Below are 17,644 nucleotides of genomic sequence, written 5' to 3'. Positions count from 1 at the left end.
GGAGAAGACAGAGTGGTAATCAATGGATACTGCTCTATGTGGACTAATGTTATTATTCGAGTTCCCCAGGGTTTGGTGTTGGGCTCACTGTTGTTTTGTATATTTATCAATGAAAATAATAGTAAGAGAGGCATGTGATGCAAGAAAGCAAGCGTATTGAGCTTATGTAGCATCAGCCAAAAAAAAAAAAAAAAATCACACAACCATTCCCTCTATGTTTGTCCAGTTCCTCCTTGAATTTATTTAAGTTATCAACTACAACAACAGACGGAAGTTTGTTCCAGCAATTAACCACCCGCTGGCTAAAGGCAAATTTTCGCACATCTGTTCTATAACTGTCTTTCCTCAATTTGAATTTATGTCCCCTTAGGTTCATAATCTGAGAAAGTGGAAGAATCCCATCAGAATTCAGCATGTGCAACCCATTCAAGGCCTTATACACCTCAATCAGATCACCTCGCAGGTGTCTAGTCTCCAGCTGCTGCAAATGATACAAAGGTTCACTGGGTTGTTAATGACCATAATGGCAGTGTGCTACTGCAACAGGATCTAAAAAATTTGGGCAAATGGGCTGAGAAGTAGCAACTGAAATTTAACATTGACAAATGCAAAGTACTACATATGGGTAGAAGTAACCGCTAGAGAAATGTACCACCTGTGTGGTACTACACTTAGGGTGGTAGAGAATGAAAAAGATCTTGGAGTAATTGTGCAGTCAGATACAAAGTTTTCTGAGCAATGCGACAGGCTGCCAGAGCAGGTCATAGGGTATTGTCAATGATGTACAGCAGGGGTGGCCGACTTAATTTGTGATGTGATCCACTTTTTTTCTTCAAAATGTGCTGCGATCCACCATCTCAAGAGTTTCATTGCACATGGTTAAAAAAAACTTAATTAACATACATTGAAAAATGTTTATAAATTTTAAAATTAAATACAACTTAGAATTCTTATTTTAAATTCATACATATTTAAATTTTTAATTTGTTTTTTAATATATATCCCCTTTTAATGTAAATTTTAATATAAATTTTTTTAATATAAATTTTTACTGTATATCCCCTTTCAAAATCGGGAATATACTGTGATAAGACCAACTGTAAAGAATCTTCTGTATGCAAGACTGTAAGAGTAGAGCGATTCTTGGTCTTTGTTTGTTTCAAGTACGTAAAGGCCAATTCACACACATGTGAAACCAAAACAGGAATTTAAAAGTTTACTGCATTTTTTTACATTTGGGTACCTTTCTAGGCAAATATATTTCTAAAAGTCTTCTTCTGATTATCTGGCTTTTAGGAAGATATCGTTTCTCAATGTATTAATTTCATTTTCAAGTAATATTTCCTCCATGTGAAAAACGCGAATTTTTCTGCAATTTGTTTCGTATCTAAGTCGACACTGAATGGATAAGAAATATATTGAACAATTTCTTAAATTGTTTTAAAATCACTGAATCTGGTTTAAATATCATTCACAACTTTCTCAATTTCAGAAACATATTTCTCACCGTTAAATTCAAAAACAAGATATATTTGCAAAATGATTGAATTTTTTTTTCTTTTAGATCCTTAGGCATTGCCAGAAATTGATATTTATTTGCAGAAATACTGCTAATCGTGTCAGCCACATTTTTATTTTTTCTTTGTAATTCCAAATCACTTAATTTACTGGTAAAATCTGCCAAAAAAGCCAGATCACACAACCACTCCGCATCTTGTAGCTGCTGATAATCATATCCCCTTTGATCAATTTTTTTAAAAATTTCATTCAGCAAATTTCGAAATCTCTGTAGAAACTTACTCCGACTCAGCCACCTCACATCTGTGTGTAATATCAGATCTGGTTCATTTTCATCGAGTTGCATTTTGAAAAGTCTCCTTTGAAGAGATTGTCCTCTGATGGAATTCATGTTTTGAAAGCTATGTCCATAATTAAGTTACTCGTTTTTTTTGATGCGTCACATCCATCACAGTATTTCGAGATAATTTCAGATCTTGAAGAGCACTTTTAATTTCATTTTTGTTCTTAAAATTTTCAGAAAGAGAATCTGTTATTTGTAAAAATGCAACTAAAATGCTCTCCACAACATAACTGCGCGAATTTTCAGTTGACAAGCCTAGCGGCTGTGCAGCAACAAGAGTAGTCATATGGTTCAATTGATTTTAATAAGCGTATGCAGTGGAGCGCATAATAATAATAACATTTAGATTTTGACTAATCAGTTTTTATATATATTTTAAATTCCTCGTGATCTACCAAAATTAGAGCGGCGATCGACTGATAGATCGCGATCAACTTGTTGGCTATCCCTGATATACAGGAATTGCTTGTAATGATGCTACAAATTATCCCTTTGTATAAGGCAATGGTCAGGTCACGTCTTGAGTACTGCGTTCAGGTCTGGAGGCCTCATTTTATGAAGGTTGTACAGTTGCTTGAGTGAGTACAGAGAAGGGCAACAAGATTGGTGAGGGGAACGAATGCTGCTCCTGCCCACCTGGCTACGGAGGCGCCTCTGATTGAGGTATATAAGGCCTTGAATGAGTTGAGCACATTGAATTCTTCCACTTGCTCAGATTATGAACCTGAGGGGGCATAAATTAAAATTGAGGAAAGACAGTTGTAGAATAGATACACAGAAATTTGCCTTTAGCCAGCGGGTGGTTAATTGCTGGAACAAACTTCCATCTTTCATTGTGGAAGTTGATAACTTAAAATAAATTCAAGGAGGAACTCAAACTTTTAGAGGGAATGGATTGGTGAAATTGGGTATTTTTTTTTTTTTGGCTGATGCTGCATAAGCTTGCTTTCTTGCATCAACATGCCTCCATTACTACTACTATATTTATTTTCATAACTTTACTACTGTCTTAATTCGGCATGTTTAATGATAACTCAGAGTGTTGATATTAATGGTTTTATAAAGTAAAGAAACTTGACTGAAATGTTTAAATTAAATGAATTATTAAAATAATTATGCTGCTTGATTTTTTTCAATGCTTAGGTGTGGAGTGCTGACAGTGGAACAAGCCATAATCCTCCAGCTGATCTTGTTATGAAAGGACAAACCTGGTTCACTGCCGATGACATGACCACTACTTTATTAAACAGCAACGGAGAAGTAGGTGTTAATGTTAAATGAAACTACCGTATTTCCCCATGTATAAGACGCACCCTTTTTCAAAAAATTTGGGGTATAAAAACTGGGTGCGTCTTATACAGTGGTTGTAGATTTTTTTACTTGTATTTCCTGCTTTTTCGCGCTTGTTGTCTTTGCCCTCATTGTTTCGCACTTGTTGTCTTTGCCCTCATTGTTTCGCACTTGTTGTTACCGGTATATTAGGTTACGTTTTGTCACATTCTGCCCAGAAATGGCTCAGAAAAGATTTTCCTACAGTGCTGAATTCAAGTTAAAAGTGATCCAGTTTGCAAAAGTGAATGGAAATCGTGCTGCTGAACGTAAGTTTGGTCCTCCTCCAACTGAGAAAACAATCCGAGACTGGCTACGGGAAGAAGAAACCCTACTGAAAACGCCACGGCAGAAGAAGGCCATGAGAGGAAGTCAGCAAAATGGCCTGATTTAGAGAGGGAATTGAAGATATGGATTGAGGAGCAAAGGGCAATTGGAATTCCTGTATCCACAAAGATGGTTCAGCATGAGGCAAGAAGAATTGCTGATGAAAAAGAAGTTACTGATTTCAAAGGAGGACACAATTGGTGCTTCAGGTTCTTGAAACAGAATGGACTAAGCATGCGTACATGCACCAGACTTGCCCAAAAGATGCCTTGAAAGCTATGAGCAGAAGGTCCTTGAATTTCATCGTTTTGTCATTCATTGTCGGAAGACACATCAGTTTCAGTTGGGACAGATTGCAAATATGGACGAAGTCCCCCTTCAATCTGATGTCCCAAGTAACAGAACTGTTGATAAAAAAAAAAAAGGGGGTGAAAACTGTAACTGTGAAGACAAGTGGACATGAAAAGAGCCATTATACAGTTGTTCTAGCTTGTGCCGACGGAACCAAGCTGCCTCATGCTCATTTTCAAACGCAAAACAATGCCAAAAGAAGACATTTCTCGAGGTGTGATTGTCCACGTTCATGACAAGGGTTGGATGGATCAGGATGGGATGAAGATCTGGTTTGAGAAAGTTTGGAGCAGGAGACCAGGTGGGCTCTTACGCAAACCTGTCCTATTGGTGCTTGATCAGTTCAGGGCACACAACAAAAAACACAAAGATTGCTGCAGAGCAAAAAACAAAACTTGCCATCATACCTGGAGGCTTGACATCCCAGCTCCAACCACTTGATGCATTAGCAAACCCTTCAAAGCTGCCATGAGAGACGAATGGAACCAATGGATGAAGTCTTCTGGGGACAATTTGACACCAGCAGGAAGAGGAAGAAACCAACTTTAGGAGAAGTTTGTACCTGGGTGAAAAGATCCTGGGATAATATCAAGATTGAGATCGTTGTCAAGCCATTTAAGAAGTGTGGCATTTCAAATGCCATAGATGGAACTGAGGACAAGGCAATATATGAAGACAGCGATTCGTCATCAGACACAGATGAGGACAAGCTAATGGATGGGAGTTTTGACAGTGATGAGGAGTTATATGAATAAAACTTGAGTTCAATAACTTTATGTAATACATTTTTTTTTTTTTCAAATTTCGGGCCCCAAAATTAAGGTCCGTCTTATACATGGGGAAATACGGTATATATTTTTTGATGTTTATTAAGTTACTACATTGTATACAGGCACTCCCCGGCTTACGTAATACTCGACTTATGGAAATTCAACTGCAAGTTTTTGCTGGTCAGTGCAAACTTAAAAAAATCGTTTAAATGTATTTTGCATCCTGTAGGAATAAATGGAGGTATTGTGAAAATATTGTAATGTGAACCCAATAACATTGTTTTTTTGATAATTCGTTCCAAGACCGCGGAAGTTAGATTTTTGCTATATAACTAAGCTATTTATCTCTCTAAAAGGTCATTTTTATAATGGTAATTGCACTACACTTTCATCATTATCATATGTTCCGTTATAAGAATCAATTTTGAATGCCTTTGTGATATTTTTCTAAAACACGTTTCTGGAGATCACTACCGTAAAACAATAAAAACAATTTGCACTTTCCGATTTATTGGGCTTTTCTGTTAGCGCAATCTATTATAAATGGGTAGTAAACTCAATCTTATGGCATTTGCGATAATACCGATAACTGGAATTCTGTGGGTTTTTACATTATGGTATTTTACATTATTATGGTGAAATGAGTCACTGAAATCACAGTGAATTCAATCATATAAGAAACATAAATACATTTTCAGAATCTTCTCTTCATTCCTATTTACTTATTACAATGATGAAGGGAAAGGGACCAATAGAAAGTGCAAATGTTGGCAGTGCTAGGAAACAAAACAAAATTGATTTAGAAATGAAGATTAATTAAGAAGTACAAAGCAGGACAAAGTTTGTCATCTATTGCATGGAATTAGGTCTCACTGCTTCAACAGTGAATACTATTGAATATTATGCGCGTATAAAAGAACATGTTAAAGGAACAACGCATTTATGATCAACAGTGATCACAAAACAGTGTTCAGGTACTCTATCAAAAAGCTATTAATAATATGGATGGAAAATCAGATTCAGAAGCGAGTGCCCCTGAATCTAATGGCCATTCAAGCAAAAGCAAGAAGTATTTATGAAGATATTAAGGAATCTATTAAACCACCCGTTGCTTGCCACTCGTGGCAAGCAACGGGTGATTTAATAGATTCAAGCATCGCACAGGTTTCCAAAACATTCAAGTATGTGGTGAAGTCGCCAGTGCCGATTCTGCAGCTGCAGAGAAATTTTGTGATGTGTTGGAAAAAATCCCCTTCTAAATCTCCACAGCCCTCAATCTCTGCAGCAGTGTAGTTATCACCTGGAGAGTTAATTCTGGCAACGATGCTCAAAAGGTAAAACTTGCTGACGTTATGCCTGTCTCCTCTCTCTTTTTGTAATTTTTCCTGCGCATAAGGAAAAAAAATTCAATAAACAATTCTATTTACACGGTCGTTGAACATTTCTTTTTTGCTTCAATCAAATTCAGTGTGCATAGTTGCAAGTGCTGTATAAGCATTTAGGGAAATTCTGACTTACATAAAACTCGACTTGCGTAGAGTTCTGCAGAACGCTATGCTTACATAAGTCGGGGAGTGGCTGTTTATACTGCCAAAACATAGTAGCTGAATAGGAAACTACCTCTTGCACTTAACCGCAAGCTTAACCTTAACCCCTCTTTCAAACTCCAAATATACAAATTCCACACTTTAGCATGTAATGAATACTGCTTTCAAGTCATATTCATCAGCTGTTGGTAAAATAATATTTTTCCTCTTATAAAGAGAAGAATAATGCTGTTTCTCTGTAGTGCAGTACCATGACAACTCATGATGATAGCCCAATAGTGAAATTTCACCCAGTCCAGCTTGTTCCATATTTACACACAACAGCTGGTTATGTTAATAACAAGAGATTGTTATCACAATAAAATTTCATTTCCCAGTATTATTATTATTAAACTAGTTGGGATATTAATACTGCTTTTTATAGAGGTCTTGTTATGGGCTATACTTTAATAATAGGCTTTCACCATATATTTCCTTTTGCCAAGCAGAAAAATCTTTTTAACTATTAGAAACATTCTTATTTTTGCTTCCTTGTATATATGGGTACTTGGGGATACAATGCTTCACTAATAGAGAAGACTAGCGTTACTTATTCGAGGTAGTGCAATATCATGGCAACTCGTTGTGAAGGCAGAGCAGAAAGAGCAAATGATGCCTACAACAACTACTTTGTAGTTTCTTAAGAGTTGTCTATGGTGTATCTACACACTAATATTATATAGATATTAAACTCTTAATGTATTATGCCCTGTGCATTTAGTTATTTTAAATATTGTCATATACACCTTTTGGCATCTCTCATATTGTTTGATTATCTTCACAACTGGGTCGTCATGTCTGCAATACCAGGGTACCTGCCCACCCACTGATGATAGGCCAATAGCCTTGAAACATGTCTGGGTGGTGGTACTCACTGAGAATAAGTAACAATAGTCCTCTATTAGTGAAGCGTTACTTATTTGAGGTAGTGCAATATCATGGCAACTCGTCATGAAGGCAGAGCACAATATGAGAAAGAGCAAATGATGCCTACAACTACTACTTTGTAGTTTCCTAAGAGTTGTCTATGGTGTATCTACACACCAATATTATATAGTAAAATATATCACATCTTTCATTATGCGATGCTTTTTAAAAAAAAAAAAAAAAAAGTTCGTTTTAAAGATTGCTGAATAATGAAAATTGCAAATATTGTTTAATTTTAATTGCTACTAAATACAAATTTATTCAACACATTTTTACTTTGAATGTAATTACAAATTGTCCAGTGGTGGACAATTTGTCCACCACTGGACAATTTTAGAAGTTGTCATTTTAGAAGTTGCAAGTATCTTTTGCTCTCTGTCAGAAGTGAAGTATTTATACATTGCATCATTTCATAAAGGCATTTTTAATGAAGAAATATTTGAACTTTCTGATTTAAGATTTGATTTGCCTTTGTCAGATTGTGATGATTTTCTATCTAAATGTTTCTACATAGTAGTGACAAAGGAATTGATGACAATGGTCACTTGATGTCTATATCCAGTAAATTAACCAAAGTTATTATTATAGTGGCATCATTTCATTACACCTCATATTGTGAATGCCTGCACAAGTTGCCTATTCAGTTATACTTTGAATAAGTAACGCTTCCCCAGTAGAGAAGACTATTGTTACTTATTCCTAGTGGATACCACTACCCAGACAGGTATTTCAGGGCAATTTGGCCCCCTTCATCAGTGGGTGGTTGGGTAGGTACCCTGATATAATAGCTGACAACCCAGTTGTGAAATTAAGTCCACAACATGAGAGATGTCAAATGGTGATTAGTATTTTAGTACTTAATCAAATCTTCTCTATTGGGGCAGTGTTACTTATTCCAAGTATAACTGAATAGACATTGCATCTCACATTTTAACGTGAAGACGTTAAAATGTGAGATGTAATGAAATGACTCCACTGTAATAACTTCAGTTAATTTACTGCATATAGATGTGATGCATTTGCACAAACTTATATGTCTGGAAGATGTAACTTAATATCCTACTATTTGATACTAATTACAGGATATCTTTAATGTTTGATATACTCTATTATTTTGGTGGTGACAACAGATAAATTATACTTTTCTAATATATATTTTATTTATACCTATTCCATTTAACACTTTCTTTGATTTAAACTGCTAAAATCTTAATGCAGGGGTTCTCAAACTGTGGGTCATTCCCCTTTCCCCAGGTAGTGAACATCTTAGAAGGGATTGCAAATTTTTTTTTATAAGTTGTAAGATTCTGCCATTGTTTCGATTAATATATATAAATTAAAATTGAATTAAATGTAAATGGTAAAAATATTTCTTCCTTATCTCTAACCCAAATGAAATTATTAGTTTTATTCATGGATAAGGGAAATGCATAAATTCATTTATCGTTTTAGAGGAACATGGTATTGCAAAATTTGAGAATTCCTTTCTTACTCTGTCATCAAGCAATGATAAATCATAGTTCCACTGCATGATGTTAAGTGGAAATGAAAAGTTGGTAGAAATAACGTTTTTTGAATAAGAGCTTTTGAAACTTATTGAAAAAGCTTCAGATGAAAGTTAAAAACTAAAGAATTTTACTATCCTCAATATGGTTATTAAAAATATTTATTTAAAATTTTATTTTAAAATATTTTAACATGCTTTTTATGAAGTTTTAAATATATAGTTGATGGCAAGATATTTAAGAAACATCTATTTTTAGGAAATGGCATGTCGTCAGACAGCAAAAGTACTCCATTCTTCTCTAGCACAAAGAACAACAGAGACAGGAACATTTTTGGATCCTGCTGTGGAAGTTTCAGAAGAGGAGCTCTATTATCAGAGGGTATTGTAAAATTTTATTTGGTTCACTATAAGCATCCCCATTTAACTATTAATTTGGGTTTTGTATTAATGAATAACATGAGAGCATCACATGCAATATATTAAAGTTCTAAACAAGCAAAATCAACCATAGGATACATGCAATTTACATATTAGAAACGTGCTACAGAAATTGAATATAGTTCATGGGAGAGGGATCACTTGTTAAACTGATTTCTGACTTTTGGATAGTATCAAAGAGTTTAGGATAGTTTGGGCAATTCTCCCTAAATGTGAAAACAATATTTAATATGCTTCTCCTGAGAGAGATTAGGAGAAGCATATTACCAATATTGTTCATCTTCTTGACTTGAATTATGATTAATTCAAGTCAAAAAGGGCACCTCCGTAGCCAGATGGGAAGGAGCAGCAATGCGTAGCACACGCTTCCTAATTAGACCCGGGGTTTGAGCCCGTCACTACCAAATACGGAGGATACGGAAAGGTCAAGGAATGACCATCGCATATCCCCGGAGCAATATGGCCTTAGTTGCTAATGCTCCTAAAAACCAAATAACAAAAAACAACAAAAGTCAAAAGATCTATTTATGTTTAGAAATTTTCATGCCTAATATAAACATGAAAACAGACTCCCTTCCTACTGGAGAATGACCAAGAGATTAGTATTAAACAGCTTCTGATGGTTATATTCATGTAGTTGTGATTGCTTTTGTGCAGAGCAAGATTTACATTACACTTTATTAGAATCATGAGTTATAATAGCATATTAGATTGCTGTTGATTCAAATCACTGTTCTGTCATAATGTGGAGCAGAGTCAAGAAGGGTGCTGAAAAGTGACATGAGGACTATTCTCATAACAGAACTGTTCAATGCTTGGAGAGGATATTCTTGGTTCCATATCATCTCACAGATGCTTAGTGGGATTATTTGGACTGGCCAGACATGCTTTGAAGTCTTGTGTTTCTCAAACCACTCTTGTACACATTTGGCTTGCTTGCACTATAATCTTTAAAGAACCCCTTGGCTATATGGATATTGCATGTATCTGATTAAGGAGGAATTTTTTATGGGCTTTTTTCATGTGGGTTGAGTTATTTGGTCTTGGGAAAATGGAGTGTTGCACACTTCCCCCCCCCCCCCCCCCAACCTTGTTTACTTTTCCAGTGAACAAATAAAATTAACAGTAGGACACATGTGAACACATCAGATAATAACCCACTTCCATAAGTTGCATTTGACCCAATCAAGTATTATGAGAATCATATAGGATATAAAGTTCAAACCTTGCATACCTTGGCTTTTGCATGCAATTCAGAAGGACTGTCCTGATTGATAAGCTACTATCAGAACAACAAAACTGTTGATTTTCAGGATGCAATCATACAGTCAGATGATGTTCAAGCTGCCCACTATTGCATGGAAATCATCACCTCACTCTACAGAAAGGTGTTACCCCATCAGGGATTGGTGTGTGGGTAGAACTCTCCTCTCATTGGATAATTAGACAATACAAATTAAATGATATTGTTACAGGACAGAATTACCTTGAATTGTTAATGAATGATATTATTCCCACAATAAGAAATTCATTTTCCGATACATTGTTGTACTTTCGACAGCATGGTCCCCCCCCCCCCCCACACACTTTTCACTCTGATTTCTGTTTTTCCCGAAGTTTCCAGACCTTGCTCCCCCAGGCTTTTTTTGCACAGGAATACATAAAAGAAAAAGTGCATGTTTATAAACCACACACACACACTGCAAGATTTGTTGGTGATGATACAACAGGAAGCAGGAAAAATTACAGTTGATTGATACTGTGTATTGGGCTGTTGAGAAACAACACTGGTGGACATTTTGAATATCAGACAAATTTCGTAACATCTCTTCCATTTCACTCTGTGTGATGTATTTGAAACCCCTTTTTGGTTCATGTTTACTTAGTAAACTTTATCAGTGTTTAGATGTAATTTTGACTTTCTCTGTGTATAACATTGCTGTTGTTGGTAGTGGTTTTTAGGCATATCAACAACTTAGAACATCAGCCATTTTCAATCCACTGCAGAATGAAGGTCTCTCCAGAACTTTACAGTTCCTTCTATTTTGCACAATGGCCATCCATTTACTATATCCACAAACTCATGAATTTCATCTGTCCATCTCTGTCGTTGTCTTCCAGGTTTTCTTCTAGCTTCTCTTGGGTACCATTCTGTTATTTTCTTAGTCCATCTGTCATGTCTTTGAGCTGGGTCCTGCCCAAGACCATTTTAGTTCTTTAGTTTTGATAAGAATGTCCTTTACTCGAGTTTGCTGCCTAATCCATGTGTTTCTCTTCTTATCTAAGTCTGATTCCCAATATAATTCATTCCATTCTTCACTGTGTAGTTCTCAGCCTCTCTTCCATTCTTTTGGTGACTGCCCAAGTTTCACTTCCAGAAGTCATGGCATACATTGGTTCATTATTTTATGTTTCAGACAAATTTGGAATATTGCTTTTCAGTATGTGACTATACTTCCTGAATGCTATCCATCCTAAATTTATTCTTCTCTTTACTTCCAGCCATTTATCATTATTACAGCTAATGACTTGGCCCAGACAAGTATATGACTCGACCTTTTCAATCATTATATCCCTTTCTGTGGCATACTTGTTCATCATTACTTTTGTTTTAACCATATTCATCTTTAGTCCAAAATCCTTACTAAATCTGCATAACTGATTAAGATTTTCCTCTAATTCTGTGGGATTGTGGCTTATGACCACAATGTCATCTGCAAATCGTAAATGGTTTAGGTACTCTCCATTCGCATTGACTCCTCTCTGCAACCAGTCTAATCTTCTGAAAGCTTCCTCAAGGGTAGCAGTAAACAGCTTCGGAGATGGTCTCTCCTTGTCGAACTCCTTTCTCAATTTTAAATTTACTACTGTCTTTGTCTAGTCTAATAAAGGAGGTAGTATTCTCTTATATTTTCTTCAAAATCATAATATATGGGGTATCTATGCCTTGTCTTTCCAGTGCCTGAAACATTGCCTTATGCTGTATGAAGTCAAATGCCTTTTCATAGTCCACAAATGCCAGGCATAATGGTGTTTTATATTCATTTGCTTTCTGCATTAGCTGGGACATTATGTGAAGGTGATCCATAGTTGAGAATCCTGTCCTAAAGCCAGCTTACTCTTTTTGTTGAATCTCATCAAGTATTCTTTCTAATCTGTTAGTAATGACCCTTGTGAACGTGTAGATGATGTGGGATAACAAGCTAATTGGTCTATAATTTCCAATTTCTGATTTATCTCCTTTCTTATGCAGCAAAACTATGATTGCATTATTCCACCCCTTAAGTGTCACACCTTTTCTAATGCATTTTGTGAAGAGTTTTGCCAGTTTGTGTTGTCTCTTCCGCCCAATTTTAACAACTTTACAGTAACTTCATCTTCTCCCAGCGCTTTCCGATTCTTCATCACATGGTCTACCTCATCAAGAAGGATATCTGGTATGTCATATGTTACTAATTTCAATCCATCTTCCACACTGCTGGCATCATTCCCTCGCTCCTTGTATAATTCTCTATAGTAGTCTTCTGCTATTTGAATTATGTCTTCTCTGCTATTTATAAGTACACCATTGCTATTCTTCAGTTTCAGTATCATTTGTCTTTCTGTATTACTGCTCATGGCTGCTGATTTAAATCCTTTATTTTCCCTTAATGCTTGTTCTACTTTTCTTGTGTTAAATCTTATGTCTTCTCTGAGTCTCTTTCTAATGGCTTTGCATAACTCAATATACTCAATTTTCACCTTGTCGGTGTTTATCTTGCTCTTCATTTGTCATCTTTGGTTCATCATGAGAAGTGTTTCTTGACTAATTTTTTCTTCTTTGGATTTCTTTTTACCTATGGGTTTCTTGGGCTTTATCACTTTCAGAAAGTTGTAATATTCCTCATTGATATCTTGGTCCTGAGCAGTCTGTAGAGATTCAAACTTTGTTCTTGAGTTCCAGTACATACTGTTTTTTTCCTCTCTTCTGTTACTCAGTGTCAGTTTTTTCCTTTCTTTTCCCTTTATGTATATCATGTGTGCATCTTACCATTCTGTGATCACTTCCAACACTTAACTTGTTCATGACAGTAACATCATGCACGATATATCTTCTGTTAGTGAGAATGAAGTTGATTTCGTTAGTTGTTAATCCATTTGGGCTCTTCCATGTCCACTTACTGTTCACCATTTTCTTTAAAAAAGTGTTTGTTACCGAAATCCCTCGAGATTCTTCAAATTCCACAAGTCTGTCACCTCTTTCATTTCTTTCACCAATTCCAAAATTTCCTATAGTTCTCCTTTCTGCACTGTTTTGTCTCTTTCCAACCTTAGCATTGAAGTCCCCCATAATGATAGTGTAGTGAGTTTTCTGCTCATCTAGAAGACTTAATTTTTGTACATTTCTTCAACCTCTTCATCATCATGGCTTGATGTTGGTGCATAAATCATTATAACCTTTAGCTTGTACTACTTAGAAATCCTGAGTAGTAGTCTTGACACCCTTGGTGATGTACTTTTGAATTCCAAAATGTTGTTTTTTATATCTTTTTGGACCAGAAAGCCAACTCCACATTCGCTCTTTTCACTGTTTCCATTGGTGTACAGCAGATTTCCACTTGATAAACTTATAAGTAATTCATTTCTTCTTGTTTCGGCCAAACCGATGATATTCCTTTTCCAGCTCTAATGTCCTGTCTTCACCGTTGGGCAATCTTATGTTGTAACAGACAGAGTTCAGTTTCTGTGCATGGCCAGCCTGATCATACCCAGAGATTCTTAGCACCCTCTGCTTCCACTCTGATCCTCCCGCTGCCGTAAGAGGGGGACTGAAAGCTGCTGGGGACTGAGGGCTATTTATTTCGTCATGCTGTAATGTGCTGGAGGGTTTGGTCTTTTCCTCTTCACGCTTACCAGGTGTTTTGAAGATAACCACTCTGCGCGTTCATTGCCACCTAGGTCCAGCTCTTAAAGTTTTACCCAGAAAAAAAAATAAATAAATAAAATATTTATTACAAAATCAGACAGGCAAATTATGGAAATATAGTTAAACACGACATCAGTCAGCTGCAAGTGCTTAGAGATCATTTCCAGAAGTTTAAATAGTAAAAGTTCTTTCTTTTATTCACCTATTCATAATTAAAAATATATTTTTTGTTAAGCTTAAATACTGCAGTTCAGCTAAGTTAGACTCCATGAATCTTTGGTGTACTGTCTTATTCCAGAAGAGAAACAGTACAATATTAAATCAACTATTTTCTCTACTTGGCCTGCAATGGCTCAGAAAATCTCCAGTGCTCCTCTTCATCGTATAAAATTGGATACCAGTGATCTAGACCAATTCCTGGTGGAATTCCAAATAGAATATTCATTGTGTGATATTTGATAGTAAAATTCATTTGGTTGATTTTATTGGCAAAGGGTACTTGGAAAATGTCACCAGTGTTTGTAAATATTCATTAATGTGAATACCTTTTTGCAGAAAGCAGCATCAAAAAGCCAAAGTCATGATATTAAGTTGCTTTTTAGCATTCCTTTACCCACATAAGAAACACCTCACAAAGCCAAATGGTTAGCCCTATGTCATACTGCTTGAAGAGTATATCAGATTAACTTAAAAAATATGATGAAATCCTTTATTTTTAATGTTTATTATGTGATGGAATGAGTTGTGGCCCACTATCCTCTAATTGACCCTTTTAGTGGCTCTTGAGTGTAAAAATCTGCATGAACTTGCTCTGTAGTATAATTTATAGTTATTGTCATGCTGCTGTCTGCATTGGTTGAAGTAATGATCACTTCAACCAAGTATGGCCATAGCAACCATTATTATGACAGTAGACAAGCATGCTGTAGTGATTCAGGAAAAAAAAAAAAACTTAATCAGCTCGAGGAAATCATATTTGATGACTCTTAAAGGAAATTGTGGTTTCATTTCCAGTATATTATATAAATATAATTTGCATTTGGAACTGTGCTTCATCCATGCCAGGGACTTTTTCATGTTCTAATATAAATCTTCTAGCTAATTTTAGTCCCTGAATTTTTTTCCCCCTCTGTACATTTAGATTTTAGATATATAATATTTCTAATATTAATTGTTTTCTTTCTTTTTTTAGGGCGACCCACAAAATCAAGAAAAATGTGCCATCATGTGAACTTTCTGCATCCTCACCTACATTCCTCTGCTTTAAGAGGGTTAAGTAACTGCATCTCACATCAGTCATTCTTTTCACCACTTAATTTTCCTCATTGAGATATCATTATCACAGGGTGGTGCTCAAAGCATGCTGCAGACCGTAACTCACTTTGCAAACACCTAGAACTATGTGGAATTTACATCTGGTACCTAAGCTTCCTTCCAGAGTTTCAGTCTGCAGAAGACCAGTTATACCGGAACTGTAAATTTATAATGATTTCTGTTACTGTTTGTCATTGTTATTTACACCAATGGATCTTAACTAGCATTGTAAACCACACAAAAAGCATTAGCATACACATTACAGAGATTGTATTAAATATACAATCCCTCCCATAAAAATTAAGAAAACACTGACAAACAGTACATCAGAAAATTTTTAGGTTTCAGAAAGAATTCTAATTCATCTGTTTTAAAAATGGAGTACACTATTTATAATTTATAAATACATTATTATATATATGTACATCTGAGAGCACTGTTCTTTAAAATGTCATAGGATGCAGGATGCATTCTTGTCAAAATCAGAAAACTGCTGCCTGTTTGTTTTTTTTTTTTTTTTTTTTTTTTAAATCAGCCAGCCAGCCTGGGTATATTTTTAAAAAATATATGGATACAACCCTTCCATAAAGATATAATGTACAGACAATTTTAAAATCGGTCATAATTCTGTCATTTCATAACATGCAATTCATATAGGATAATTAAGTTAAAAATCCTATAAATTATATTTTAATTGTCTGTTTTATTTTTGGGTTTCTGTTGTGTTGCAAACATTTTCTGTCCAACGTAAATTTTTTTTTTTTTAAATGTGATTTCTAAACATACTTAATGATAATACAGTTAGGTAAAATTAATCTTTGCTGTCTATTAGGCTTTAGTCAACTTTATAAACAGAGGTGAATCATGTAACACTTGCTGTTAAATATAAAAAGCAGTTTTTATTAAACTCTTAATTTTTACTTGCAAAGTAAGTGAAAATCAAAGGAGCTTAATAAGAACATTGCTATTATTACTGCTTCTTTTTTTATTTTTCAGAGTTATTTAGCTAGTGTAGTTTAGCTGTCAACATTTTATTAAAGTTAGCCTTAGTTTTATACAATGAATTGTCTCATCCACTTTTATTAATAAAACTTTTTTTTTCCACCAAAACAATTGTAATTTGATCTGTGGAATAAACTTTTTAATAAAATTGCCTAGTCTGTAATTTTTTTTCCACACTGCCAACAATACCTGCTAATAAATTAAACATTCTTTTTAATTTGATTTTGGTTAAAATTAAATATTTCTAAGCACATCAAAAAAATTTCCAACAGGTCTTTCTTTCTTAAGGAATCGCTTATAATTATTATTTACCTGTACAGGCTAGGAGGCATCCTGAGACCATTCTAATAAATTTTGCCTTGAAGTTTTATTTGATGAATTAGCCAACACTCAGCAGTTATATTATTGCATAACATATAACTGTTTGTGCATTTTTAGGGGGGAAAACTATTAGTGTTAAACAGCAAGTATATGAGGTGTGCCAATAAAGACTAATACTGCTGTGGTCATGTTCGATGAGTCTGAAAATAAACAGAAGTGGTATGTTGTAGTTCAAACTTTCTCAAACAGATGGTGGTGAGATTGCACAGTAGGCTGACATGTTGCAAGTAACAACCAGTGTCGTTAGTAGCATTAACATACGGTGTCACGATTTTGCAGTGGAGCAATGAGCATTTTGCTTTAAACTGGGAAAATCTGCAACAGAAACAAATGTTTATGGTGATGAAATGCTTAGTTGTATCAGAGTTATTTGAATGGTATAAGTGGTTCAATGATGGATGTGACGATGTTCATGATAACCCAAGAAGTGGACTACATCAACCTCTCAAAATGAGGGGACAGTGTGGCAAGAGATCGCCGCCTGACTCTCAGAATGATGGCTGATAAGTTCGATATGAATAATAAGACAATTTGCTAAACTGTGCGTGAAAGTTAGGGAAAGGTAGGTCTGTGCAAAATTCGTGCTGCAGAGCCTCACAGATGAGTAGAAACAACAAAAAGGATGAAGTCGTCATGCAAAGACTTCATCCAGACAATTCTAATTTCCAATTATATTGTCACTGGAAATGGGTGTTGGATGTTTCAGTACAGCCAAGAGGTGAAGTGTAAGAGCATACAATGTACTTCAAAATCATCAAGGCCCAAAATGTTTTGTTTAGAGAAGTCTAGGATTGAGACTATGCTAATCATGTTCATTGTAATTTATGGTAAGATAGCCACTGTGTGCTCACACAGTAGCTATCTTACCATACAAAATATTTTGGAAACAAATCTTCAAATGGACAAACAAGAAATTTAATGTATGCTTTACATATACTGGTCTAC

At 35.3% G+C, this 17,644-nt stretch overlaps 1 protein-coding gene across 2 annotated transcripts in view; it reads left to right on the top strand.

The window, feature by feature from the left end:
• Positions 1-15,695, top strand: part of Lam (Lamin) — a 103,597-nt gene extending 87,902 nt beyond the window's left edge. The window contains exons 9-11 of one of the 2 annotated variants that reach the window (XM_090371697.1): positions 3,005-3,121; positions 8,915-9,037; positions 15,195-15,695. In XM_090371697.1, the coding sequence (XP_090227823.1) occupies positions 3,005-3,121; positions 8,915-9,037; positions 15,195-15,233 (279 nt within the window). In that variant the 3' untranslated portion in view covers positions 15,234-15,695. The remainder of the gene's footprint in view (positions 1-3,004; positions 3,122-8,914; positions 9,038-15,194) is intronic. The other variant, XM_090371689.1, reaches the window with a different exon arrangement.
• The last annotated feature ends 1,949 nt before the right edge of the window (positions 15,696-17,644 follow it).

The sequence above is a fragment of the Mastigoproctus giganteus genome, chromosome 1 (assembly GCF_048544385.1).
Source record: "Mastigoproctus giganteus isolate SK-2022 chromosome 1, ASM4854438v1, whole genome shotgun sequence".
Lineage (NCBI taxonomy): Eukaryota > Metazoa > Arthropoda > Arachnida > Uropygi > Thelyphonidae > Mastigoproctus > Mastigoproctus giganteus.
This window is presented reverse-complemented; position numbering and strand designations above follow the sequence as displayed.